Consider the following 27,383-nt stretch of genomic DNA (forward strand, 5'->3'; position numbering starts at 1 on the left):
TCTAACTGAAATGCAGCAGGCAGGAATCGGCTTTAAAAGGACAGTTTGCAGCAAAAATAAAAAAAAAATAAAAATATAATAATAATAATAATAATTTTAAAAGTGATGTGTCTGTTTAAACATTACAGCACACTACATTAACATCTTTGTCCTGTAATTGACAGCCTTCTGCAGAGCTGCTGACACCAACAAAACCCAGCTGATTTTCTGCCCTGCACTGGGTTCGAGGTCAAGTGAGGAGTTGTTAAGGTGGAGCGCGGCAGCAGCGATGCTCGCCCAGAGCCTGAGGCCACTGCAGTGCTTCCTCGTCTTGGGAGCGGGTTCAGTGCAGGCAAGCGGCTTGGCTCCCTCCTGGCAGCCTGGATGTTCTCATGACCCAGCTCCTAATCCAGGGCTCGTCCAGCTATTTAAAGCGCACCAAGAGGGGAAAAACACGTTGGAAATTTAGTCTGCTCATGAGACATTGCGCCAAATATTCAGTCTCTTTCATAGGCAGACAGTGAGAGATCCCACGGCTTGTTTTTTTTCCCTGCTTTCAGCAAATGCATGGTTGAAAACTACAAGGCCCTATTAGGGATTAGAAAAATTATCTACTGGGTGAGTGAGTAGAGTAAGCCCTCCAAAACCAAAAAAAGCAGGATGTAGGCTACTTTCTCATACAGAAAAGCAGCACCGGCCAAAATAAAGAAAGCCCCTTTGCAGTGAAACGTCTGAAATGGGAATGAGCAGCCTGCATCGCTGGAGGAGAAGAGAAGAAACGGAGGCAAACATCCCAGCTGTGTCCAACAAGCAGTGAGCGGCGCGGCCACACTACAGGAAGCAGTAGCCTCCGGTGATAAATAGGAGCCCCGGCAGCACAGGATGCGTGCGGGGTGAGCTTGGCGAGCTGAGGGGATGTGAGGCAGTGTCCGTCCATCCGTCCAACCGGCAGGATGGCTGCGGCCCTGCTGTTGCTGCTGCTGCTGCCGCCGCCGCTGCCGGTGACACGGAGCGAGAACGTCGAGGTGCTCTGCGCCGGCACCGCCTGCTACACGCTGCACCGGGATGAGCTGGGCTGGAACGGCGCCCAGGAGCGCTGCCGACACAACGGCGGTAACCTGGCTCCGGTGGGCAGCGCGGCCGAGGCTGAGCGGCTGGGGCAGCTGATGGCAGCCAGCGCAGCCGGCGCAGCCTGGATCGGGCTGCGGCTGGAGCGCGGCCACTGCATGCAGCCCCAGGAGCCGCTGCGGGGCTTCACCTGGGTGGCCGGAGGGGAGCCCGGCAACTACTCGGCCTGGCTGGCTGAGCCCCAGGTCACCTGCCTCAGCACCCGCTGTGTCACCCTGCAGCCCGCAGGCCCTGACAGGACCCTGGGCTGGGTCGACCGCTCCTGCCGTGCCACGCTGCCTGCCTTCCTCTGCAAGTTCAGCTTCCAGGGGATGTGCGGGCCCCTGTGGCTGGGGGGCCCTGGCCGGGTCAGCTACGTGACACCCTTTGGGGTGCGCAGCCCCCGGCTGGCGGCAGCCCCCTTTGGCACGCTGGCGGAGGCGGTGTGCGAGGGGGCCAAGGGCCCAGCCTTCACCCTCTGCAAGGGGCCGCTGGAGGGGGGCGGCTTCGCCTGGCACCCCCCCGGGCCCCTCTGCCCTGCCAGCTGCGCCCACAGCAATGGAGGCTGCCAGCAGCTGTGCCTGGAAGAGCCGGGGCAGCCCCTGCGATGCACTTGCCAGCCTGGCTACATCTTGGGCCCCGACATGGCCTCTTGCCTGCTGGAGGACGCCTGCCACTCCAACCCCTGCCAGGGGTCCTGTCAGCCCCGGCCGGGAGGCTTTGAGTGCATCTGTGAGACCGGCTATGTCCTGGCACCCGACGGCCGCCGCTGCCTGGATGTGGATGAGTGCCTGGAGGGGCCCTGCCAGCATGAGTGCCACAACACGGCCGGCAGCTTCACCTGCACCTGCCAGCCTGGCTACCGGCTGACAGGGCCGGGTGGCCGCCACTGCCACGATGAGGATGAGTGCGCCCAGCCTGGCACCTGCCCCCAGCTCTGCCTCAACCTCCCCGGCTCCTTCCAGTGCGCCTGCCGACCTGGCTACCAGCCTGGTGGTGACACCTGCCTGGATGTGGACGAGTGCCTGCGGAACCCCTGCCCTGGGCCCTGCCGCAACCTGCCTGGGAGCTTTGAGTGCCTCTGCCCGCCTGGCTTCCTCCCACAGGAGGATGGACATGGCTGCCGTGCCACCCCCACAGCCAGAGAGGAGCCTGCAGGCACCCCAGAGACCACCAGCATCCTCCAAACAGCAGGCGCCCCGTGGACCACGAGCACTCGCAGCCCTTCTGCCACTCCTAGCAGGATGATGCTGCCAGCCCCCACAGCACTGGGGTCGGATCACAGCCCCGAGCATGGTGCCGACGGCCCCCGGCTGCTCCTCTACTACATCCTGGGCAGCCTGGTGGCCATCCTGGTGCTGTTGGCCTTTGCCCTGGTCATGCTGGCCTGCAGGAAGAGGGCAGCCAAGCGGGAGAAGCAGCCAGCCAAAAGTGCAGCGGACAACTACTGCTGGGTGCCCGAGCAGCCGGAGAGCCATGGCGGGGCGGGCAGCGAGCGCAGGTAACAGCGCCCGCGCCTCCAGGGGAGCGGGAATGTGGAGCTGCAAGTGGCAAGGAGCGTGTTTTGCAAAGGGGAAAAAAAAGGGGGGGGAAGGAGAGGGGTGATGCTATCTGTCCAAGATGATTTTGAGTGCCTTCACGTCTGAAAGCCAGTCTTGGGGCTTCAGAGAAGGCAGGACCTGATTCTCTCTCAGAAAAGGCAGGTCTGGGAGTCAGATGCACAGATATGAAGGCAGCCAAAATCATTCCTTACGGCAAAAGGTCTGGAACATTAGCTGATTTATAAACCTCTGCTCCTTGAAGTAAAGGGTTAATAGGGAATAGACAGGTTTAGATGGGATGGGGTTGCAATTACCTGCCCAGGTTGCTCTTCAGCTCTGCAAAACCTAACTGGGCTTAAAAATATCAAATGTGAAATGTTGATTTGGCTTCCAAAGGAAAAGCAATTAATTTCCTGTGTCATTTGGTCTCCCCTGCTTATATTTAAAATGCAGGCATGCAAAAGCAGCAGTTTCCCTGCTGCCCTCCCAATCTTTTGTCATTCCAAAAAAAAAAAAAATGCTACTGTACCCCCCCACCTTCTCTACACTGCAACAGAAATCTGCTGTTCAACCCCCATCTTCCCCTTGTTCTCATTGAAACGGGTTTAAAATTCTTAAGTGTTTTACGAAGGCAAGAATCGGTAACTGCAGCCACAAGCAGCTAGTTTTTGTTGTTGATGGTTTTTTTCCTTTTCTTTTTTCCTTCTAAAATGTAATTACAGAAGTAATCAAGTAATTGAATTAAACTTTTTAGAACTCCAGCAGCAGAAACCTCCTCCAGCAGAGCAGGGACTGTAAGGGCAGTGGAGCTCTTCAGCCCCACACCACTCCCCAGAGCTGTACGCACACCTGTGTGGAAGCACTGCGTTTGGAGGAGTGAGATAGTGATGCTCCCTCCCAAAGCATCAGACCCCCTAAGGATGGGAGCTTAACCACCTTGCTGAGCTTGAGAGGTGCAAGCTTGCAGGAAAGCTGCATAATCAGGCCTTTTGGACAAGGGGCCAAGACAGAGAGCATAAGATAAAAAGGTAGGAGAAACTATATTTAGGAAGAACCATTCACCCATTTGCAGTGTATTCTGAGCAAACACACTTGCAAAATACACAAAACAATGCTCTCCTTCAAACACAGCCAGACAAAAGACCAGACTTTTCCTGTTGTATCATATTTTTTGGGCAGGATTAGTTCCTGATTGCTTGGGCTAAGCTTGTGTGGGGCCCAGCCTGAATGTTTTTTCCATCCTTCTCCCTGTAAACAATGCACTGGATGTTGTATGTTTGCTAACTAATGTATAAAGCTTCTAATTCCCCTTCAAAGCAAATGCTCTCTCAGGGTAAAGCTGCTCCCCAGTCTGTTTCAGTGCTGCAAAGCAGAGGGAAGGTGTGTCTCCCTTTGGGTTTGCATTCCCTGTGAAGCAGCAAGGGCAGAAGGAGCTGCTGGCCTCTCTGCCAGCTCACAGGGAAATGCAGGCACCCGCTGCAGCACCACAAAGACCTGACTGCTGTGCTTTCGGGAGCAGTCCTCTTCGTTTCGGTGGGACTTGATGCAAGCAAGCACCTTTCACCTGAGCAGGAGGGAGGCATCACACAGCCTGCAACAATGGTACAGCCTCCAGACAGGACAGGAGATTTTTCCTGACTTGCTCCATGCTTTACTAGAGATCAAACTGTAGGCTTGCTCCCTTGGAGGAAAGGGAACTCTGTAGGTTTGAAAACAGTCTCAAGTGAGCACCGGCATCACTGCAAAACACTGCCTTGGTTCAACAGCAGTACATCTCTCAGGGCAAGCATGGCTAGCTAGTTTCCTTACGTACTGCAGCAACCCAACGCTCTACAAGGCAAAAAGGTGTTAAAGAATAAGCATGTGATTTGAAGGGTACATAAGTTTCCTGAAGATTCTGCTGTTTTTATTGTATACTTGAGGCTTAATTGCAACAGAAATGGGAACTGAACACAAAGGATTTTGCTGTGGGCAGCGACCTGCATCCTGTTCTTCCGTGTGTGGAAGAAACCCCTTTCCTGCTGTTTTTAATTCTTCATTTCTCCATTGTAAAATAAAAAACAGGAAAATGTAGCTCCTAGCTGATAGAAATGTTTTTTTAATGTTCTGTTCATGCTTCCTTTTCTCTGCACAGTGGTTCAGAGAAGTAGTGAATGCAGCGGTGGCATTCTTGGAAGTCCTGCAAAAGATTCATACCATGTCTTTGTTGTGACAACAAGCCAGCAGAGCATTTGGAATACATGAATAAATTAAGCAAATGAATAATCCTACTGAAATCAGTGGGACAACCTACATACATAAAATTAAGCCTGCACGGTCAGGCGATGCTGACTCAGGGTCTGCATGGGGAAGAGGCAGTCACAGCGATGCACCCCACAGTTCGGGGACTGCTTGGCTTGCTTGATCAAAAGCTGAGGTGTTTGCAAAACCTTAATAGCCTTGGGAGTTTTTCTGCCATATTTTTCAATTACAGTATCCATTAATTGTTGTAGGTAGCACACTGATTCCACCCTGAAAAAGGGAAGAGGAAGCATGAGTAGAGACTCAGAGCTGGTAAAAATCTGAGAGTTATTTATTACAGAACCCCCTCAGTAAAACCTATAATCCTGATTCCTGCTACGGACTTTTGTATTCTGATGTGTGTACTGTGTTATCAATGGAGTGTTGTAGTGGGTCCAGCAGAGGGAAAACACTAATTTGTGCCTAGGTTTAGGTCAGGTTCTCTCAGGTGAGATTATTTCCTGATGTAGCTTCCTCCCCCATGTGCCATTACACCTGGGTAACCTCCATCTGCCTGCTTTCCTCTGTGAAAGCAGCAGGAATGTTTCAGTCCTCATCAGGGAGTTATCCAGGGCCTGGTGAAAACCATTGGCTAAAGCAAATAGAAACGGGATCAGACAGTTTTGTACCCCCAGCATAGAGTCAGAAGAGAGGGGATGATCAGCATCATCATTCCATCTGTATAAATGAGGTTTAATGGTCAGCAAGACCTGTAACTGTCTTGCCATCAAGATGGCAGGACTGGCTAGCCAACATGTCCGAAACGCTTTGAGTGCATCAAATGGTTTGTAAGTGTTGTTATATTTTTAGAGTCCAGAATTAAGGTGTGCCTCTTCTTTCATGAGAATTGCCTATCAGTACTGACTTTGTCATCCATACAGAAATGGTACAGCACTAAAGCCATACAGTTGCCTTCAACTAAAAGAAAAAGGTTATCTCACATATTGAATAACACTGCTACTTTGCTGATGAAACACCAAATAAAGTCTGAACAGAATGTGTCTTCAATTATTTTTGATACATATATCATAAAAACCTAGTCACTTGGTACATGTAATTAATTTCTTACAGCACAGAGCAGTACTAACAAATCATCTCACTGTTGGCGCTCATCAGGCACACAGCCATGCCAGTGGGATCTCAGCCTTTTGTGGGTATCTCCTCCACTTTGGGGTGGCTGGGCCCCAAGCAGCATCCAGCACTGCTGCCCTGAGCAGGGCCCATCTGCTTCACATCCAACAAGGTCCCAGGATGATCTCTGCCCCCATGCGAAGCTGCTGCTTTCAGCTTGTTCTATAGGAGGGCAGAAATCTGCTCTTCTGCATTGCCAAGGAAAGGCCAGCCTTGAAAGTGTAAAGGTTAACACTCAAAAGACAGGGGAAAAACCTCAACAGCACAGGAAACCACTAATATCACCCATGCTTGCAGTGACATTCATGTGGCCCTTGACCACTCACTGGCATTTTCCTTAAGTAGTGTTTAAAAATAAACAAGAAAAGGACACTACATGTTGTGGTGGATGTTCAGTGCCTCCACACTCCATAAAGAAGCATGTCCAGCCTTGCTCCGGCTGCCCCAGAATTGCCCCGTGAGGCTAAGGCATGGTCCTATTAATGCAATTTATTTTGCATGGCTGAGGAGCAGCTGAGGTCAGTACATGTTGTGTAGGAGCAGAGGACACAGAGTTCCTCCTACAAGGGCTTCACACCTGAGCCAAAGGAAAGGAGCACAGTGCAGTAATTCAGCCACCCCCGGCACATTTTTTTTTCCATTTCATGAAGAAACGTGCTGCAAGAAAAGAGCCTCCACCAGAGGAATTCAGAGAAAAGGTATTGAGTTAAATTAATATAATCTACAAAAATACCACATGCCTTGCTTCAAGTCCCATAGAGTCAGACACTGCAAAAACAAATGTTTTAAATGTCTGCTCATTTCCTTGTTTTATTATTTATTTTTTTTTTGTAAATACTTCTTGGCGTTTGGCTCCTTGAAGCCCCTCTGAGGCTGGTAAGCAAAGCTGGTTCCTTGCCAAGGAGATCTGAGTGCTGCTGGTGACAATGTAGGGAAGGAACGAGAGGGCTTTCCTGAAGAAAAACCCAGTGTGCTCCTCAGGTGGCTCCAGCTGCTGTGCAAGCACTTGAGATGAAGCAAGTTTCAACAGAAAGCTCACAGCAGAGGTTCAGAGTGTCATGTAGTCACATAAACAAAACTCTCAATATTTCCCCAGTCCTAGGACCTCAAACTTTGTCCAGCTGAGCACAGAAGAGCTCAAAAGCCTTTGTCCTCTGTACATTGAGCTGCCTGGGAACCATCATTTAAGAAAGACACCAATTAATTCCCCTGTACTGGCTTAGGGCAGGAAGACATTAAAATAAAAGAAATTCAGGAGCCTCAGGTCTTAGTCTAGAGAAAAGAAGTGCTGGTCTTCTCCCAGGGGAGCAGGAGCTGGACACACACAGCCACAGAGAGGCAAGGGGCACTACTGCTGATCTCACCTGGCCCCTCCAAGCACTTCCCAGCTCTTCACAGCCCCTGTCCCCCTGGAAAGTGGGCACAGGGCAGGCTTGGGGGCTCTCTCCACAATCAGCAGGCAGGATTTCCTAAAGCCTTGCTGGAGGATAAAAATCCAGCATTCCTAAGTGTGCCCCCTGCACCTGCACTGAAAATACGGCTGCAACAGGCAATGGAGACACAGGCAGAAAAAAGTTATTTTCCCTATTAAAAACAAACAAAACAAACAAAAAAAACCTTCACTCACCAAGTGATGTGACCTCCCCAACCCTGCCTTCTCCAACACCATTACAAGGAAAGCAGCCCAAGCAGAAAACCAGCTTAAGTAGTTCTCTTAACTGATCTGCAGCCAATTAAATGCCCTGGGTGCAGTTGTGCTCTGTGCCCTGCTGGTTGTGGGATGGCCGGGCTGGGTGCAATCGGGGTCAGCCACATGCCCTGTCAGGGCAAAAAATACTTTAGTTTTTTTTTTTTCCAAAATCTGAAATCCCTGTTTCTGAGGCTGGGCCCCCAGTTGAGGCAGGCTAGCAGGGTAAAAATATTGTCATAATATCCTCTCATTTTTGCAGTCAGATTTATGGCTTTGCACCCCTGAGGCCGTGCTGCACCTCTCTCTGCAAGACACGCAAAATCTGCTTGGCAAAGCTGGAGAAGGAGCCGCGTTTCCCAAATCCAACAAGCAAGCCAATAAGATCCACATCACGTACCCTGTAACCACAGGTCAGCCACCCTGGACATACCCGCTGTCAGCATCCCCCTGGCAGAGGGGTGACAGTGACATTTCAGATGACTCAGGCTGGAGTAATGCAAAAGGTCTCCCTTCTGTTATCACAACGGACAGCCGGCAATAGTCTTGCAATAACTTTAAATGGCAGAGCAGCATGATTAATAAAGGAAAAGTGGGATGTCAGCAGGAAAGGCATTTCTCTGTCCGTGACTCAGCCTGTCGGGGCCACATGAGCAAACGCCTGTGGTGGTTGGAGGCACCGGAGGGAAACGACCATTGGGATAGAAAAGCGTTATCAAAGCGTGCTTGCCCTCATGTCTCCTGCCCCGGAGACGTGTCCCTGCTCCTGGCAGGCCTGCGGCTGGCTGCGGGAAGGGACGCGGGCACTCCCCCCGTGGCTCGGGGGAGCACTGCCTGGGCGCTGCTGTAGCTCCTGCTGGAACGCTTCAAAGCACTCTTCATCACGCGGGTTTGAAGTGACACTTACGTTCGTATAATATCTTAAAAAAACAACAACACAGAAATCTTTTCTTTTTTTTTTTTTTTTTCACTGATTACATTTCGTCTTTTTGCTTTTTCCGTTGTTTTCCCTGACCCTTCCCCATTATTTTGCTGTGTTTCTTCTGAAAACAAAACAAATAGAACGAGAAGGGAGAAGAGAGTTTAGGCACAGAAGTGGGAAAAAAAAAAAAAAAAGACACAAAATGAAAACAGGGGAAAAGCTCTTATTAAAGCAAAGGAAAGTCAGCATTACCAAGTGTCAGTGACAATTCCCCCTCCAGGACAGCTCTGGGAAAGGGGGGATTGCTCCTTCTGCAGAGGTGAGGAGCAGCAGAGCTGCTGTCGGAGGAGTGATTTCACCCAGGGAGCGGTAGGTGCTGGACAGAACTCCTTTTTGAGGTCCCACAGACGGATTTGTCCTGCTCTGAAGCACTGGACTGTCCCACGAAATCAGGGCAAGGGAGTCACCCTGGGACAGGGAGGGAGCCGATTACAGTTATTAGGGTTATTAATGACAGCTATTACGCCTTTCCCCCATCTTTCCCTTTTTCCCCACCTGGAGTTGCTGCCGCCGGCCCCCCGGGAGCAAAGACGATGTCTGGGGAGCCGAGCCGTGATGCTAAATGAAATAAATGAAGTAACCTCCGTGCAGGGAGCGGGGCGAGGCGGCACGGCCCTGGGGCTCTGCACGGGTCCCCAGGGCTGACTGCTGTGGCTGAGCCTTCCAGGAAAAACACCGCTATTTAAACTGGGGAAAAAAAAGGTCGGACGCCCATTTCCTTGAGTGGCAAAGCTTTAGATGTTTGCTTTTCAGTTTTATTTTGCTCTTGGCCATGTTCCGATCATAGAGGTGGATCCTGCGAGGATAAGAACCTGGAAGGGGCCAAGCTGTTGCAGAGCCTGGAGCGATGGCTCTCCCTGTACTGCTTGGACGTGGTCCTGGCTGGCTGTCCCTGCCACCTGTCTGGCTCTCTGTCCCCACGCTGCTTGTCTGTCCATCCCCACAGGGCTAGAAGGGCCTCATTCTGCTCCCTGGGTGCTGCTGGGCCTCCACTGCTCCCCTCCCAGCTTGGCCTTGCTGTGCCGGGGGCTCCTTGGCAGCTCCTGGCTGCCCTGTGCTGCTCCTTCTTCTCCTTCGCCCCCTGGGTCTCTTTTCTCCTTACGCTCTCTTCTTTTTAAAAATTATTTGCTGTCTTTTCTGTTCTCTTTTCTTTTTTTTTTTCTTTTTTCTTTTCATTTTCTCTTTCCTTGTTTTGCTTTTTTCTTTTCTTTTTCTTTATTATTTTATTTTATTTTATTTTATTTTATTTTATTTTATTTTATTTTATTTTATATTTTTATTTTATTTTATTTTATTTTATTTATTTTATTTTATTCTGTCTCTTTTTTTCTTTTTTTCTCTTTTCCTTCCCTCCCCCGCCCACCCCTGCGGCACCCAGCCCTGCCGCCCTCCCCCCGAGGGGGCGCACACCGCCCCCTTCCCCCCCAACCTCATCCCCATCCCGCGGGAACGCCCGGGCGGGCCCTGCCCGGAGCCTTGCGGCGCGGGGGGGCCGGGCGGGGCCGGGGGGCGGCGGGGATTTACTCAGAGCCGGGGCCGCCCCCGCCGCAATCCCTGGGCGCAGCGGCGGCGGCGGCGGCGGGGCCCGTCCCCGGAGGCGCTTCCTTCCTGCGGCGGGCGGCCGGGCGGGCCGGGGCGCCTATAAAGCGGCGGGCGGCGGCGGGGCCATGCCAGAGATTTGCCGTGCCGGCCGGCCGCCATGCGGCGGCTCCCGCTGCTGCTGCTGCCGCTGCTGGCCGGACTGCGGCCGGCGCCGGGCGAGCCGGAGCCGGCGGAGGCCGCCCCGTCGGGGGCGCAGTGCCTGGAGCACGACTGCTTCGCCGTCTTCTGGGCGCCGCTGCCCTTCGCCGCCGCCAGCGCCGCCTGCGAGCGGCACGGCGGGCACCTGATGACAGTGCGCTCCACCGTGGCCGAGGACGCCATCGCGCTGCTGCTGCAGAATCGCGGCGGGCGGCTGTGGCTGGGGCTGCGGCTGGCCACCCCCTGCACCGAGCCGGCGCAGCGGCTGCGCGGCTTCCAGTGGGTGACCGGCGACAGCCGCACCGACTACGCCAACTGGCAGCCGTCGGGGCGCAGCTGCGGCAGCCGCTGCGCCACCGTGTCGCGGGAGCTGCGCTGGGAGGAGCGCGGCTGCGAGGAGCCGGCCGACGGCTTCCTCTGCGAGTACAACTATCCCGACAGCTGCCCGCGCCTGCCGCCCGCAGACGGGCTGCCCGCCGCCTACCGCACGCCCTTCGGCGTCCGCGGCGGGGACTTCCTGGCGCTGCCCCCCGGCAGCACGGCGCTCATCCCGGCGCTGGGGCTGGAGCTGCGCTGCGCGGCCGCGGGCGGCGGCGGGGGGCTGCGCTGGGGCCGCGCCGAGCCCGGCGCCTGGCCCTGCCGCCTGGCCGGCGGCGGCTGCGAGGGGAGCTGCGCCGAGCCGGGGGGGCGGCCGAGCTGCTCCTGCCCCGCCGGCAAGGCGCTGGGCCCCGACGGCCGCGGCTGCGCCTCGCCCTGCGCCGGGGCACCCTGCCAGCACCACTGCGTGCCCAACGGCGACACCTTCCTCTGCATGTGCGAGGCCGGCTACCAGCTGGCCCCCGACAAGAGCAGCTGCGAGGACGTGGACGACTGCGCCGTGTCGCCGGGGCTGTGCGAGCAGGCCTGCATCAACACCGAGGGCGGCTTCGAGTGCCGCTGCCACCACGGCTACGAGATGGTGGAGGGGCGCTGCCAGCCTGTCTCCAGCTGCTACGCGGCGCCCTGCGAGCACCGCTGCGAGGATGTGCCCGGCGGCTACCGCTGCAGCTGCATGCCTGGCTATGCAGTCCACCCGCAGGAGCCCGCCCGCTGCGTGCTGTACTGCAACCGCAGCCAGTGCCCAGCCGAGTGCAGCTCGAACACCCGCTACTGCTACTGCCCAGAGGGCTTCGTGCTGGACGAGGCCTCCAGCAACGACACGGTCTTCTGCGTTGACATCGATGAGTGCGAGATGGGCTTCTGCGACCACAACTGCACCAACCAGCCCGGCAGCTATGCCTGCCACTGCTCTGACGGCTATGTGCTCGTCGACAGGAACCACTGCCAGGAAACCCAGACGGAGGATGGCGGGGGCTCCTCAGGAGACTTTGAACTCTGGACGCCCGTCCCCAGCCGTGGCCCACCAAAAATGGAGCACCTGCATCCCGGTGCACTGGTGGGCATTGCCATGGGCGTCCTGTGTGCGGCCCTGGTCCTGCTGGCCGTTGGGTACCACCTGGCCAAGAAGCGCTGCCGGCCACCCGCCTCCATGGATTACAAGTGCGGCAGCCCCCACGAGAAGGAGATGGGACTTCAGCAGGTGACCACGGGCTGTGCCGCCTCTGGCCAGAAACTGTAGGGAGACCGGGTGGGACGGAGTGAGAGGGAGGTGAACTGGAACTGGGTAAAGTTTATTTTCAACTCCCCTTCCCCCCCCCCCCCCGGTTTTGTAATGATAAAGAGAATTCAGGAGAAGCTGTGATCACCCCCTCCGCCAAAAAATATGTGCTGCTTTTCAGCCAGCTCTCGTGAACGTGTGCCGCAGTGAGCGGGGAGGGCTCGGGGCACGCTGCCGCGCGGTTCCCATTTCTGCTCCCTTTCCTGAGCCCACGGGCGGGGAGGCTCCAGAGGGGAGCTCTGCTGGAGGAACAGCCCCGCTTGGACCTGACTTGAGCTCAATACGCCTCGCCACGGGGTGAGAGCACGCGCCCAGCAGCTGCCTTGAGGACCTTGGGCTGTGGGAGGTCGTCTCGCCTGAATTTTTCCTCTTCTTGGCCGGAGAGCGCTGCAGGCTGGGGATGAAGGCTTGTCCAGGGTGAAGAGGAGCTGGGATGCTCCAGCTTTTGTCTAGATTTGGTTTAGTGTTTTAAAACTGATAAATGGTGGGAGAAGGAGCACGGGTCATTTGGTCAGTACTTTGCCTTCCCTCTGTGCCCCCGTCACCCTCATCGGCAGAAATTTTATCGCTTTTTTTCTCTTCCCCATTTTTTGCGTATGTATCTCTGCGCAGCTGAGCACTTTTCTAGTAAAATCACTAGGGGCAGCAGGCACCCTGCTGGGCGTCATCATGGGGCAGGGGGGGAACGCTAATTTCTCTTCCCTTTTACCATTTTGGGGCTTTTGGGGGGTGCAGAGGTTAAAAGGGGATACTGAGAATGCCAGGGTAATTTTTTCCGTGCTAGGGAGGGTCGTTTTCAGCACCATGAGACCATGCCTTGTGTTCTCTGCACGTCTTCCATCGTTTTCTGCCGCTGCTGGATTAAACTGCTTGTTACAGAGCAACTTAACCCACCCCTCCCGTCCGCAAGCTTTTTTCCTGTTTTTTTTTTTTTTTTTTTTTTTCCTCCCCCTTAGTTTTAGTCCAGGGCTGAATCTAATTCATGTCGAAGTTCAACAGCAAAACTTCCTAGTGGTGTTTGCAGGAGCAGGATCCGACATGGAGCTGGAGGAAGATCCAGGGAAAGTGCTCTGTGGGGTTTTCCTGGGGGGTGAGATCAGGGGCCGTGCTGCTGGGGCTGGCGGTGCGGGTCCAGGAGCTGTGCCGTGGTGAGCGGTGGAGCCAGTGCTGAGGGCTTTGGGCCCCGTTTTGGGGCTGGGAGTTTGGGGTCAGGGCTGGAGGGGCTGTGCCCCCCAGGGATGGAGCTCCATCACTGAGACAAACACCAGCTGCGCGCTGCGTGAACTGTTGCTTTCCTCGTGTAAATGGTTGACCCCGCTGTTTTATAGACCCAGCACGTGTGTAAATATTTATTTATTGGAAATGTACCCTACGCAATGCACAATCACGTTGTGATTTTGTGTGTAGACCAATAAAGCTTTTACTGTCTGGTTTATAGAAATCTGGGAATGAGCTGTTCTTTCTCCCCTTCCCCAGCCTTCCCCGCCTGGCAGTCGACATCTCGCAGCTTTTCCAGGGGCCACAGGCTCCAACAAAGCAAAAAAGGAGCTGCGGGCTCTTAGCAGAGACTCGGGCTGAAAGCACGCCCTCCTGGTTGTTTCACCAGCAGGATTAAAATAGAAGGAATGAGCCATAAATAGTGGAGAACAAGAATAACGTTAAAAGGACAAAGTTATAACCAAACAAGCTGGAAATGGCTAATTTAATGCTACCTCAGTGCAGCCCAGTCGGTGCAGCTCCAGCGCCGGTCTTCAGTTCCTATGGCTATGTGCTCAAGATGCCCTTGAGGGCGATGCTTGTCTGCAGCAAATGGAGCAAGCAGGGCTCCGGTCTCCCAGGCTTTCTTGTGGAAAGTGCCATTTGGGTCCTGCATTACCAAAGTCCTTTTCCTGGGGAATTTTTAGGGGGGAGGATTTTCTGTTTATGGGACCTGAAGTTTATCCTTATAGATGAAGGTAAGCTCAGGACTCCTTGGCAACTGCTAAAGCTTCTGCTGAAGCTGCTGTTAAATTTGGCAGGTGCCTTTTTTTGCCATGACCTCCGCTCCTCGAGTCCACTTTCTGCCCCGTGAGGAATAGAAGCCCTGCAGCAGCTTGCCAGCTTGGTCCTGTGTGGCAATGGTGAGCCCAGGCATGTGGGACGGGGCGCATCCTTGCCGTGACAGCAGCCTTGTGTCCCCCATGGGCAGCAAGTGTCCCCGCAGCCTGGGCATGGGGCTCATGCCTAACTCTGCCCTCCCGCAGCCCCCCCGAGGCCAGGACCTGGCTATTAGCTCAATTACTCGCCCGGTGTCAAGGGGCCACAGCGAAGGCTCCTCGGTGGTGAGGGCGATAGCAATGATGACTCAGCTGAGGCTGTTAGCTGTATGACGGGCCAACGTTATGGCTTTTTATTTCATTGGACTGCACAGCACTACTGGAGAGCGCAGAGAACCGGGGGGGCGCCCCAGCCTAGCGCCTCGAAAAGCAGGGGTGGGAGCAAAGTCATCAGCAAAGTCGTTCTGCAGAGCAGCCCCCGCTTTTCCCCAGGGGGAGACGGCCTGGCTGTGCACATCCTCGCCCCGCGGCTGTCCCCGCTGCCTGCCAGGGGATGGGAAGAGCTCGGGGTCTCTCCTCTGTGTTTGACAGAGGGCCACGTCTTCTCCCCAGACCAGTGGGAGAACTCAAAGCATTGTCCCCCATCGAAGAGTTCGGATGCAGCGTTTCCAGCGGCCCCTGGTCACCACATCCCCACAGGAGCAGGGAGCTGCAGCGCAGCGGGGATGGAGGGGCCATGCGTGTCCCAGGGGAGGTGCCAGCATCCGGGCTGCAGAACCGGTGCCACTGCCGGCACAAACCCTGCGCAGCAAAGCCAAGCACCAGCTGCCCTCTGGTGTCCTCCCGCCCAGGTGCGCAGCCATGGGGACAGAGCTGAAGGGGTTTGCCCCCTCTCCGTCCGGGATCCCCTTTGCCAGGGTGATGGAGGCTGAGTGCAGGGCACCCTAGAAGGTGGTGGTCTTGGCCAGGAGGGTGCCAGGCTTGCAGCAGGGCTCAGGGTGTGCAGGCTCCTGCTGGCAGGGCAGCGGTGGGCACATGCAGCCCTTGCCCTTGTCGTTACCCCGGGGCACGGCACAGTAGTCGAGGGGCTCTTCCTCCTCCTCCTCCTCCTCGGTGACCCCCGCCTTGGTGTGGCAGCAGCAGAGGCTGGCGTCGAGGCAGCGGCGCAGCACGCCATGGAAGGAGTGCCGGAAGTTTTCTGAGAGGAAGCCATAGAGGATGGGGTTGGCGCAGCTGTTGGAGTAGCTGAGGATGAGGGAGGCGTTGTTGACCATGGCATCCAGGCGGCCAGGCAGCAGCAGGTTCACCAGCTGCACCACATAGAAAGGCATCCAGCAGACCACAAACATGGCCACCACCATCAGCACTAGGCGTGTCAGCTTGCCCTCGGAGCGCCGCCGCTGCTGCCAGCCCACCCGCTGTGCTACCGCCCGCATCTTGCCCACGATCAGCAGGTAGCACAGCCCCATGGCCAGCACCGGCAGCAGGAAGCCCAGCAGGGTGGTGTAGACCACGAAAGCAGCTGACCAGGCTGGGCTCGGCCACAGGAGGTTGCAGGCCACCGCCTGGCCGTCGCGGGTAGTCGCCGTGCCTGCGAAGATGGGGATGGGCGAGGCCACCAGCAAGGAGAGGAGCCACACGCCCCCATTGACCATCTTGGCCACCCGTGGGCGGCGGTAGGTGGCCGCCCGCAACGGGTGCACCACGGCGATGTAGCGGTCCAGGCTGAGCACTGTCAGGCAGAAGACGCTGGTGAACATGTTGAGCCCGTCCACACCCAGCACGGTGCGGCACAGCGCCCGGCCGAAGGGCCAATGGTGCAGGGCGGCCGAGGTGGCCACGAAGGGGATGCTGAGCATGAAGAGCTCATCAGCAATGGCCAGGTTGAGCAGGTAGATGTTGGTGGCCGTCTTCATCTTGGCGTAACGCAGGATGACGAAGATCACCAGCGAGTTGCCCAGCAGCCCCAGCAGGCACACCAGGGCGTAGATGCACTGGATCACCACCATGCCGGCGATCTCGCCTGCCCTGCCACCCCACGCCGACAGCCCCTGCAGCCTGCCAGCCTCTGCCGAGGCTGTGCTGGTGTTGGGGGGCACCTCGGAGGCGGCCCAGAGGGGCAGCTGCTCAGCGTCGACACTCATGCTGGGGGGTGGCCCATGGGGGGGGGGGACACCGGCGGGACGGGTGCCAGCCTGCAGGCAGGGTGCAGGGCAGAGAGAAGGAGATGGGAGCTGCGGCGTGTGGTGGACGCGGGGCTCACTCCCCTGCCAACCCCTCAGATCGTGGCCGAGGGCCCCCGTGCCCCCCCAGCCTGTCTGTCCCCTCCCTGCGTGCTCCTCAGGGCAGCAGTGTTGCACCCTGGGCCACCCTCCACCTTAAGGAACCTGTACAGATCCTAATGGTTTCATTAAACCCCGCCGGGGGAAGCAAGCAGAACGTGAAAGCAATCTGGAGATATTTTACCTCTCAATCCTCCAGGGATTGAAAGACCCCCCCAGCCCGCTGCTGAGGGGCAGCGGCGGGCGCTGCAAGCCGCACTGGTGAGGAGCTCCAGGGGCTGCTGGCGAGGTAAAGTCCTGCTTGACCTGGATCAGATGACCGGCAGGATCCGAACCTTTTAAAGTGAAAGACAGACCATGCTCTCCGGTTTTGAATGCAGGCGAGTCTCACTCGCCTGCATCACCTGTGCCATGTAAATAAGCTTTCCCATATGAATAAATAAATACATATATACATAAAAGCCAATTTCTGATTGATGCTCTCCACTTGCCAATCCAAAACAAAGCACCCGACATACCCTTCTCCCTTCTCTTTCAGGTTCGCGGCGTTCCTCTTGCTCCGGCCGTGGCCGAGGGAAGTGCGCTCCCGCCCGCCGCCGTCCCCAGCCCGCTGCGGAGGCGGGGATGCTGCAGTCCAGCACCGCGGCAGGGAGGGCCTCGTGCCCCCTGCATCGAGTGGGGGCTGTGGGGGTCCCCCACGGGTGGGAGGCGATGGAGGCCGGTTGCCCTGGCGACGGGAGGGAGGCAGCGCGCCCCCCGCGCTCACTCCCGCATCCTGCCGCGCATCCCTCATCCTGCTGCGCATCCCGCATCTTGCCACGCATCCCTGTGTGGTGGCTGCCACGGCTCCTGCCCAGGTCCGTGCCCCCAAACCCGGCCTTGGGCAAAGAGCTGGTGGAGGAGGGTGCAGAGAGCGGTGACGCACCCAAAGCCTCATCTGAAATCAGAGCCTGGATGGAATTCATGGTGCAAAGGGCAAAAGGGGGCCGTGAATAAAAGGGGCTCAGAGGGCTGCAAAGCCTGTCCCGGCCAGGCTGAGCGCTCAGTGTGACACACAAGGTGTTTTCTCCCCAGCTTTGGGTAAAAATCAATATTTTTTTTAATAAAAGTGCTCCCACTGGGACCTGGCAAAGCATCAGTGCTGCTTGTGGCCACCACCCGCAGGGACTGTCCTCCTGGGGGCTGAGCTGCAGGACAGGGTGGGAGGCAACCCCCAAAAGCAGCACAGAGCCCTGCAGCACGTGTGCGTCGCTGTGACTTTCTGATTTATCTGAACAAAGCTAACCCACACGCTGTCACTCCCTCCTGCACTGGGACATCACTGGAGCAAAGGAATTTTTTCTCACTTGCCCGCATTTCGTGCTCCCGGGTCCCTGCATCGGGCAACCTCCTGTGGGAGATTCTGGGAAGTCAGGATGGAGCGGAAAGCTGACAGACAGCTGAGTGAGCGAGCGCATTTGTGTGTGGAAGGGATTTTGGCCACAGGGAGAGGGATATTGATAAATGCATATATTATATTACTGAGAACAGGCTCTATGTGCATGGGAACGCAGGTGCGTGTTTCTTCTTGGTGCTTAAATATACAACCATAGTTAATTGTGCAGCTGGCAAAAATTTTGGTGAGGACATCCTGGCTTAAATTTCACAGAGGTGGAGAAGCACAGCAGGGGCTGGTGCCCACAGCTGCAAGCTGTGCAGCAAGGGGTGCCGGAGGGGGGAGAGCAGTGGCAGGTCTCCTGTGCCCATACAGGGGCTGCCTGGCTGTGCGCAGAGGACTGGGGGGGACACGGTGCTCCAGGGGTTCCGGTTGCAGACGGCGACCGGAAAGTGTGTAATAAAACAATGAAACTGCCTGCGGGTTGCATCGAGCCCGTCCACCTCCCAGGAGGAACAGGAAACTTTTAAATGCTTTTTACTGTAACGGAGGAAGCTCCTTAGCGGCGAGCGGGACTTTTGCTCATATCAGGCTGCTGGTACCAGTCCTTCTGTGGAAAAGGTTTGGGTGGGGAGGAGCAAAACTGCTGCAGGAATGGTTAATTCTTAAAATAAAGCGCACCCCATTTCCACCAAGGTAGCATGAAGAGGTATTTTGATAGGGAAAGAAAACCAACCCCAACTCGAAACCCACGGCCTGCAGTAATAAAAGCTGTCAAACGCCCATGCTCTCCCCAGGAGCTTCACTGCAGCCATCAGCACCATGGGGGCAGTGGTGACATCCCCTGAGGCACCGGGTCCCAGCAGGGCACACAGATCCGAAGCCTCTCTGCCATAGGGACACCAGCTCGAAGCCAGATCCCAGCCGGGCTGCATGCAGCTTTGCCCAGGGAGCATGGAAATGAAGGGGAGCTTGCATGCTGATGGTGGGTGGGGAAGGCAGGCACCCCCAGTTTGCACATGGGGACGATTTTTTGGATGCTGAGCATTCACCCAGCTGAGTTTGCAACCCACTGACTTAAAGCCCTGTAAAAGCAAAGCTGTGCACTTTTTTGGTCATGCCCGATGCTGGGGGCAAACGCTGCAGAACGCTGGCTGCACGTGTTTGCGCTGGCATTTTCCCCTCCAAAGGCAGTGTACAATCACCGCTAGCTAAATATTTGTAAAGCCCAGCCTCCCCTGCCAGGTCTCCCAACAAAAGGCAGTCTGTGCCTTCTTTTTAGTGGCTGCAACAAAAAATCCACATTGAAATACAGCCAAAAGAGGTAAAAACAGCCAAGCCTGGCCCGAACGCCTAGCCCACTGTCACAGGCGAGGAGGGAGCAAGCAGTACATTGTTGTCCCCATTGGCGGTGGCACTGGGATGCTTTGCCACCCATGGGGTGCAGAAGAACCGGGGTCAGGTCTCCTGCGATGCTTGCAGGGCGCTTCTTGCCCCGCAGCCCCAGCACCCCTCTGCGTCCCAAACCACCACAGAACAGCAGCTTGTTGTTGCAGGGCCTGGCTACCTCTGCGAGCTTGGCCAGACCCGTCCATTGGAGGAGCAGCCAAGGCACACAAATAAAGCAAAATAAAGTAATCCTTTTGGGCTGGCCCAAAGAGAACAAGTCTTGCTCTTCTCTGGCCCATGGGAGAACCCAGTGAAATGTAGTGCTAGCTAGAACAGGCCTTGTTTCCTTCCCTTTTAGGAAGTTTTTGTGTTTTATTTATTTATTGGTAATCTTTCCTACAAAAAGGGAAATGTGGTTTCAAAGTGGAACAGGTGAAATATTCCAAATTGAAAATACCTGACACGTGTTTTAGAGTAGTCCCTGGCTATTGCCCCGTGCTGCAGGGAGGGTTCCCAGCCGTGCGGCTGGCAGAGCTTGCAGTGGGCCTGAAGGTGCTGCCTCTAGCCATGACAGCACACGGCTGCACCCAGCAGGAACATCCACACGGCTGACAACATGTGCTTGCCTCGAATTAGGCCAATTTCCATGCCTCACTGTTGATGCAGACGCTCCTCATAAGGCATGTATCATTTCCTTCAGTTAACGGTCCCCGTGGCTGATTACCTCATTATTACCAGCTTACGGCTGGTTTCTAATCAGATTTTCTTTCCAGCTTCATTTCCAGCTGCTGGGTAATGGCTGGAGGTGGAAGGATTCCGGGTGCCCCTAGGATTGAACATCCCTTTTAGCATGTAGGGTCATCCCTTCAGTGTGTAGGGACATCAATGTTTAGCACATAGGTACCCCTGGGCTGGGCTCATGGTCCCACTCCTCGCTGCCGCTCTCCATGTGCCTCTGCCTCCAAGGCAAAGCTCCCGGCAAGGTGCTTGAGCTGACGCAAGGATCCATCGGCAGCCGACAGCGGGAGGATGCCTGCAGCAGCGCCCAGCACTGCGATCCTGGGGGGGAATGCAGGGCTCCCCCGTGGACTAGAAGCAATGCTTCCATCTCTTCTCACTGTAGCACAGATGTGAGATTGGAGCATGCAGAGCCTTTTCCTTCTGCAGAAGCACAGACATCCAGACGGCACTCGTGTTGTCTGGCAGGGCCTGGAGCTGGCCTGCCAACAGCAGATTCATTCGGTTCTCATTTAAACCCATGCCCCTTGGTTTTGTTGCTGGACCACTCTCCTGTGGCTAACGGGCAGCCAGGGGTGCTCACTGGGTGCCTGGGCCTGGGGGAGTCTCTGACCATGTCCAGCCTGCGCCCTGCATTGCCCCAATCCCCCCGGGGGTGCAGCGCCCTGCTGCAGCTCGGCAGGCGGCGTCCGGCCCGCGGGCTGTGAGCTCCGGGGCTCTGCATCCCAACTGCAAACTGCAGCTGCTTTGTCAGCATCCAGTAGCTGCTTTCTTTGCTAAAAATAGGCTAATCCCTGCAATAAGATCTGAATTAATATAAAAGTGACATTGCCAAACACACATTTTCTCAATTCTTAGCCTTTCTAGCTTGAGCATAAAACCCAAGCTCCTTTGCTTTGCAGCCTTTAAACATATTTCCCTCTGGTTTCACTTAGGCAGAAGCCAAAAACCTGCATATACTGAGCTGTGCGGCTCCGGCCGGGACAGATGAAGCAGAGCTGGAGCGGAGCAGACGGCTGCGGGGCTGTGGTGGGGCTGGTGCTGGGGAAGAGGCAGCACAGATGGCTCGCCCTGACAAAGCAGCGGCTAAGGACAGCTCGCCCTGAGCCCGGGGCGTGGGGGGCTGCAGGGAAGGAGGAAACTTGCTGAAGTGTAAATATGGGCTGGAGGTGGTGCTGAGGTTTGGCTGGAAGTCGCTTTGTCTCTGCCTGCGACAGCTGGCTTCATAAGTAATAATAATATAATGATCACCATATTGCACATGTATCGTAAAGTTATATTAATATAATAATAATAATTCACAGGTTAGCAGGAACTTGGGGCAGCATCCCTGGGAAGAGGGATGGCCAAGGCTGCCCAGTGTGCTCAAAGGAGCACAAAGGCAGGTTTCTGCACATAGTTTTACTACAGCGTGGGCCAGCCAGGATTTTGTCTGAATTGATATAACATGCTGCCTGGAGAGGCACGAGCCATCACCAACCGGGTCCTTGCAAGCCAATCCATGCACAGAGCTACAATTTCAATTATAAAAAATAAATAAATCACAAAATCGGGTAATGTCATTACCACTGGAGCAGAATAGTCAAGCACAGAAGGAAAAGAGATTTAAAATATATTAAATCATATTATAGGGAGGTTGTTTTTTTCTGCTTCCAGTTTCTTGTGGGAGCAGCCATTGCACTGCATATCCCACCCTTTCCCCCAGGCAAATCTGTGTTTTCTTCAATTATTGTGTTCCAAAAGAGCTGGCAGAAAGCCAGTGGAAACCTATGACATTCAGACATAAGCTTTAGCCTCCTGACTGCACAACAGTGCCGCCTCAGAGGTGGAGGCTCCTAAAGCCCTCCACTGGTGACCGCTCAAAGACGTGGGAGTGTGCATGGCCGTGTCGAGAGGTTCAGAGCTTGAAGCAATGGGCAGCAGCAGAAAACTCCTGTTTTTTCCCCAGTCTCAAGGAGGCTGTGCTTGGAGCTCCATCCACTTCCCTTTGAAGGCAGGGGGAAGGCCCCATCCCCACTGATGCACTCAAAACCTGGCATTGCAAGCAGTATTATTTTCACATTTTCCCCTGAAAGCTCCCCCTTGCAATTTGCTAAATGAAAAGCATGTTGCTAATCCTGGATAGAAGCACTCCATAAAGCCAGGTATGTCTTTATTCCTCCCTCTCTCTAAACTCCTCCGAAGCCTTTGGGATTCAGAGTTGGCTTTTGGGGTGGCAGCAGCAGGAATGTGGATTTTGCTGCACCTGGAACCTGGACCCTCCGTGGCCGAGTGCTGCCTCCTGCCGAAGCATTAGCCTCAGAAAGGGGAAGCAGCCACCAGGAGTGGTGCTCAGCACGCGTGGCGCCGTGCAGCGTTTGGACATCTCCCATGTTTCGTGCCTCATTTTCAGGGAAAAAAGCAAACAGCAAGGACTGAGGTTCCAGCTTTGGCGCTTCTGAACCAAAGGTTGTCAGAAATGGGAAAACCAGAGTGGTTTATTAGGGAAATCTTGCAGTGATGCATTTCCTTGATTTTATTTTTTTTTTATTTTGCCCATGCTTCCCTCTAACAAAGTAAAAGCAATGAAAAAATAAGTTTGCATCAGGCTCTGTCCTGAAGGCCATTTGGTTGTCACACTCCAAAAATGCTCACTGAAAACCTCTGCCAAGCTCTGTTGCCAGAGGATAGGACGTTATCACTCATTATTCCATTCTCCTGCAGCACACAGCTATTTCTACAAATCACCTTTGTCAAAAAAAAACAAACCCACATTTAACATAAAAGTGACAATAGAGTTCATGGAGATGTAAACCATTTCTCCAGGGTTTAGGATTTCCTGGCAGAGCACACATATCCTTTGTTTCTGAAAACAAGGATCAGCAGAGAGCACCACACCTTTGGGCGGTGCAATGAACTTTACCGGCAGCAAGAGCAGTATGTGCCGGGCCGCGGCTCCCGCTCCGCTCTGCGCACGGTGCCTCTGGCTGGGCCTCCATCCTGCCTCCTCCTTCGCAATTCAGACCAAAGCCAATATTTTGCATTTTTCACTGGTTTTGGGCAAACACGCGCTCCCCCTGTGACCAGCAGCGGGGCACAGACTACAAAGCAAAGCACTCGGTAATATGCTGGTGACCTTGGTTTGGGCACAGCAGAAGCAAAAGCTGAGCTATTGGCCCTGCAGCTGCTGCACCATCACTGTACCACTTCACACACCTATTAAATATAATATATATAATGGTATATAAGTTGTTTTTACATCCACCTGCACCTGCTGCCAGTACTGGCTGGCAGCCTCAACTCAGGGTTCGTGGATGCAGCAGCCCCATCTGGCTGCAGGCTGGCTCCGAAAATAGGGGCGAGAGGAGGGAGGGGAGCAGGAGCCAGCAGCGCCCAGCACTAGGGTGTCCCCTGGAGTCCCGCTGCCACCAGGACACACTTGTGGGGAAACCAGCCCAGCCCTCGATGAATTGTTTGGGCAGCATCAAAGGGCGCTTTCATCCTCCCAGCGCAAGGAGCCTCTCCCAGGGCTGGCATCTTCTTGGTGGATCATGGGGCTGGGAGATGCTATCGGAACTGCTCAGGGTGGTGAAGAGCGGGGAGCGCCCAGGAGGGTCCCCCGGCCCAGGGCTGTGGGATGACAGATGGCACATCCTGCCTTTGTTTGCTGTGGGTGGAGGGCTGGGGAGGCGCTGATAGCATCGTGCTGAGCTCGCTGCTGGCTGGAAGGGCCTGACTCTCTGCAGCAAGAAAATAATGTCCTTTTTTCTTTTTTTCTTTTTTTTCTTTTTTCCTGGGTTATCTCCGGAAATCGGCCTGCGGACACACGTCGGGGGTTTATTTTGAGCACAGAAGAGAAGGCTTTACCCTGGCAGACATCCCTGCCTCAGAGCTGAGCCTGCCCCCTTTGCCAGGGGACATTGCTCCCAATGTTCCCCATTTACAAATTGCAATTTTTATTTTAGAGGGGCTCAGAGGTAGAGTCACTTGGGAGTTCTGCTGGCTGCACGGCCAGGTTTGCTCGGAGCACTAAACCTGGGCCGCTCTCTGGTTTTCCTTCTCCTACCCCAGTGTCAGTGGCTGTGGCTGTTGCAGTGACGCTCTTTCTGAAATGCCAGTGCTCTTCCTTCCAACTGCAAAGCCATCAAGCCAAAATGCAGTTCATTAGGTTTTCAAATTTCACATATTGTATATTTTTCATGGATTTTCCCCAGGGGTCATAGTTAAAAGCTATGAAAACTTATCTTTGTCATAGATTCTCTCTGGTTTCAGCAAAGGGTGGGTGTATTAAATAGTCAGCATGAAAATCACTCTGGACTTTTTTTTGTTCTTCAAAACATCATTATATTACAACTTTCCTACCATATCTACAAATCCTCATTCCTCTGCGTCCTCATCAGCATTTACGACTTCCCTTTATATATATTTACTTTAGCTCAAGCGGAGCAAGGTAGTGCTGCTGGGAGTGTTTTGCAGAGCCAGGCAGAGGTGCAGCCCCTGTCCTTTCGGAGGCATCAGCCTCCAGACTGGTTTTCTCCTCAGGCCGCAGAGGGGAGGCAAAGCCACTGCTGGTGATGCCAGAGGTGCTGAGCACCTTTGCTTGGCAGTGCCAAGCAAAACCACTGGCATGCAGAAGTGTGGGATACCAGGACAGCTGGGTGGCAGTCAGGAAAGGGTCATTTAAACCACAAACACTAAAATGTGGGCCAATAGCAGGTGCTGAAAGACTCTAATGGTTTTGAGAGGTTATGTTCGGCCATGTAGGTGACCAAAAATTTAACAGCTGCAAATCAGCTGGAGATCAGGAGGTGATGGGAGAAGCAGCAAAAACTCTGAGCACCACCATTAGTGGTGGGGACAGCTCGGCTCCGATCATCCCATCACACTGTTCGGCAGTCGAGGGTTGCTTTGGATGGGGTCCATCCTTACGACAAATATTGGGGAATGGGAAGAAAAGGCTTGAAAACTTGCCCAGCATGGCCAGGGTGCCACGGAGCGAGTCCCACAGGGCTGCTGGTGCCGTCGTGAGATAGGGTCAGTGCTTGCTGCTGGGAGCAGAGAGAAAGTGGTGATGTTGTGCCCCAGAGCACGGGCAGCGAGTCCCTGGCAGAGGATGTTATTTTATTCCAGGGACCAGAGCGAGCCTCCATTGGCTTTTTAGGAAAAAAAAAAAAAAAGAAAGAAAAAGAAAACCTGATTTTCCTGATATTGTTCTGCACCTTTAAAGGAAATTCCAGGACCGGGAGCCTTCAGTGGAACAATGAAGCAAGCCAGGGAGTGATGAGGGCTGACAGGGCAGGTCCCTGTGCCCGCGCCTGAATGCCGTTTCGGAAAGGAGAGGGCTGGGGAGGGTCCGGGGACAGGGCTGGCCGGGCTCACCCACACGGCTCACATGAGAAACACGGGGGAGAAGCAGCAGTGCCCCTTTGGACACCCTGCTGGGTCAGCACCCTGCCGCACGGGCCATCGCAGTTGGCAGAAGTCTGAGTGCTCCGGCTGCAGCAATTGCAATAGCTCGGTGAGGGGCCAGTGAGCCATAAGGCGTGGCGCAAACACCTTCTCCACCACGGTGGGGTTGGGTGGGAGCTGCCGGTAGAGTCAGGTCTGTCGGCACCTTGGTGATACCCAACGTGCTCCCTCTGCAGCAGGCGTCCAACAGATGTGCTGTGAAGCAAGTGCTGAATGCCCAGCTGAGCGAAAGGGTCTGGTGTCAAGTGATTCATTTCAGGATTTTGTGAGGAGCCTGTTCATTTACAAATCTCCAGCTGGAAGTTATTAGGCCCTAAAAACAAAATAGATTAGGACAAAATTGTGTCTCCCTGCAGTTGGTCTGCTATTAATTTGCGCTGAATGCTGGAGCCAGCCAAGATCCAGCATGCTGGCTCGCTCCTTCTCCTTTGGCATCTTCCTGCACTGGTGCCAGCTCTGCACAAAGGAGATGGCCCTGCAAACTCTTTAGGAAATGGCACCGAGATGCAGGTGCCATTTGGGTGGAAAATGGGGTTTGGGGCTGCCTGTTGGTGCTGGTCTGTGGCCACATGGCACGGCGAGGGGCTGATGTGCCCACTGCCCACCACCACCCCTGCCCCTAACTCAGTAGTGTTGTGCGGATTTGTGAAGGGGCGAGGGCTTGCTGGTGGGCTGGCAGGAAAAACATGCATGAGAACATGGGAAAATGTAACGTGAGCTAAATATGCTTCGACATTTTTCAACTATGCTCTATCTTCAGCGTTTGAAGAGGCTGGTTTGCTCCGCAGAGCTGCAGCACGTTGGCCCCAGCTTGTAGCCCAGTAGCCCAAACCATTGCAATCACCAGCATCCAGTGAGCGCCAGCAGCACTGTGGCACGGGGAATTTCTTTCAGCTGACAGCAGCAGTGCCATCTGGTGACACAAAATAACAGCAGATCGGGCGCATTGTGTCAGAAATACAAAACTCCGTTTTGCCTGCAGCCCTAATGGTAGCAAAGCCTGTGCCTGGGGACGTGCGGGCTTCGCACAAGCAATGCGGTTGTGCTCAAGCAATGCGTTATGCACAAGTGATGCACTGTGCACTAACTATGTGTGCCTGTGCTTTGGACCCTGTGCAGTGGGGATGGATGAAAACCAGTGCAAATGAGGGGAGCATTTCCTCACTCAAGTCAGCCAAGGCCAGTGTCACGTGCTGTAATTCTTATTTCAAGCAATAAATCCTTAATGCCAGACTTGCAGGAGCTCATGAGGAGCCGCAGGGACAACTGAGACATCTTATTAAATAGATGTTCTGCAATCATCTCCCCCTTGTGTCTCACTGCTCCTGAACCCTGCTGGAGAATGCTTCACCAGGGAGCATCCCAGCACCCCAGCATCTGAGCAACTCAGCATCCCAGCTGCGGTCCTCAACACCCCTTGTGCCCAGCGAGGGGCCGGGAGCTGTGTCCTCCCCCTGGTCGCAGGCTGCAGCTCTGCTCTGTGTTCGCAGCACGGTGCTGAGGTGCAAGCCTGGCTTGCACCGCAGCACAGATCCAAGAGGCACGGCTGAGTTTCACTCATCGCTTACTGCTGGCCAACACACACATTTCTAAGTGAGCAAACTGTTTGCAGAAGTATTTCTTAGAGCTTCCCCAGTTCTGCCAGTGTCAGACACATCCGCCTCATCCTTCCCACATCTTCCTTAGCAGCAGATCAAGTTTCTTTCTTTTCATACTCAGTTTGCTCTGAATTAAAAGGAAATAAATATGCTGCAGAGATTTCTATGACCTGATTCTGAATCACTAATTCAGATGGACAGTTTCAGTGCACGTTAGCGTCCCATCAACTCACAAGAATGAACTGAATGTGTCTTTCTTTGTAATGCCTGCCCACCTCTATCAGCAAAATCCCACTCGTGACACAAAAGGGGCTCTTAGGGGGCTCCCTGCCAGCCCAGGCAGGGTGCCCCCCACACATGAGTCCCGTCCTGTCCCCCAGAACAGCCCCCCTCCCAGCCAGCCCCACAGACAT

At 54.7% G+C, this 27,383-nt stretch overlaps 3 protein-coding genes across 4 annotated transcripts; 2 read left to right on the plus strand and 1 right to left on the minus strand.

Annotated features, from left to right (window-relative positions):
* The first annotated feature begins 525 nt into the window (after positions 1–525).
* On the plus strand, positions 526–5,915 carry CD93 (CD93 molecule). The gene has a single exon (XM_048079015.2). It carries the CDS (start codon positions 933–935, stop codon positions 2,589–2,591), a length of 1,659 nt encoding a protein of 552 aa, XP_047934972.2. The 5' UTR covers positions 526–932; the 3' UTR covers positions 2,592–5,915.
* Positions 5,916–10,261: 4,346 nt separating this feature from the next.
* On the plus strand, positions 10,262–13,545 carry THBD (thrombomodulin). The gene has a single exon (XM_066993444.1). The coding sequence runs from the start codon at positions 10,407–10,409 to the stop codon at positions 12,063–12,065; it is 1,659 nt and encodes a 552-aa protein (XP_066849545.1). The 5' UTR covers positions 10,262–10,406; the 3' UTR covers positions 12,066–13,545.
* A 58-nt stretch (positions 13,546–13,603) lies between these two features.
* Positions 13,604–17,372, minus strand: SSTR4 (somatostatin receptor 4). Of its 2 annotated transcripts, XM_048079016.2 has the most exons (3): positions 16,941–17,372; positions 16,607–16,757; positions 13,604–16,335 (listed from the first exon to the last, which is right to left on the minus strand). In XM_048079016.2, exon 3 carries the CDS (start codon positions 16,282–16,284, stop codon positions 15,085–15,087), a length of 1,200 nt encoding a protein of 399 aa, XP_047934973.2. In that variant the 5' UTR covers positions 16,285–16,335; positions 16,607–16,757; positions 16,941–17,372; the 3' UTR covers positions 13,604–15,084. The 2 variants fall into 2 exon arrangements, with proteins under 2 accessions (XP_047934973.2, XP_047934974.2); XM_048079017.2 differs by having other exon boundaries at positions 16,607–17,372.
* Positions 17,373–27,383: the final 10,011 nt, after the last annotated feature.

The sequence above is a fragment of the Anser cygnoides genome, chromosome 3 (genome assembly GCF_040182565.1).
Source record: "Anser cygnoides isolate HZ-2024a breed goose chromosome 3, Taihu_goose_T2T_genome, whole genome shotgun sequence".
NCBI lineage: Eukaryota > Metazoa > Chordata > Aves > Anseriformes > Anatidae > Anser > Anser cygnoides.

What these genes read in the sequence shown, in the direction of transcription:
- CD93 (XM_048079015.2), top strand. Translation starts at nt 933, where the DNA reads ATGGCTGCGGCCCTGCTGTTGCTGCTGCTGCTGCCGCCGCCGCTGCCG.
- THBD (XM_066993444.1), top strand. Translation starts at nt 10,407, where the DNA reads ATGCGGCGGCTCCCGCTGCTGCTGCTGCCGCTGCTGGCCGGACTGCGG.
- SSTR4 (XM_048079016.2), bottom strand. Translation starts at nt 16,284, where the DNA reads ATGAGTGTCGACGCTGAGCAGCTGCCCCTCTGGGCCGCCTCCGAGGTG.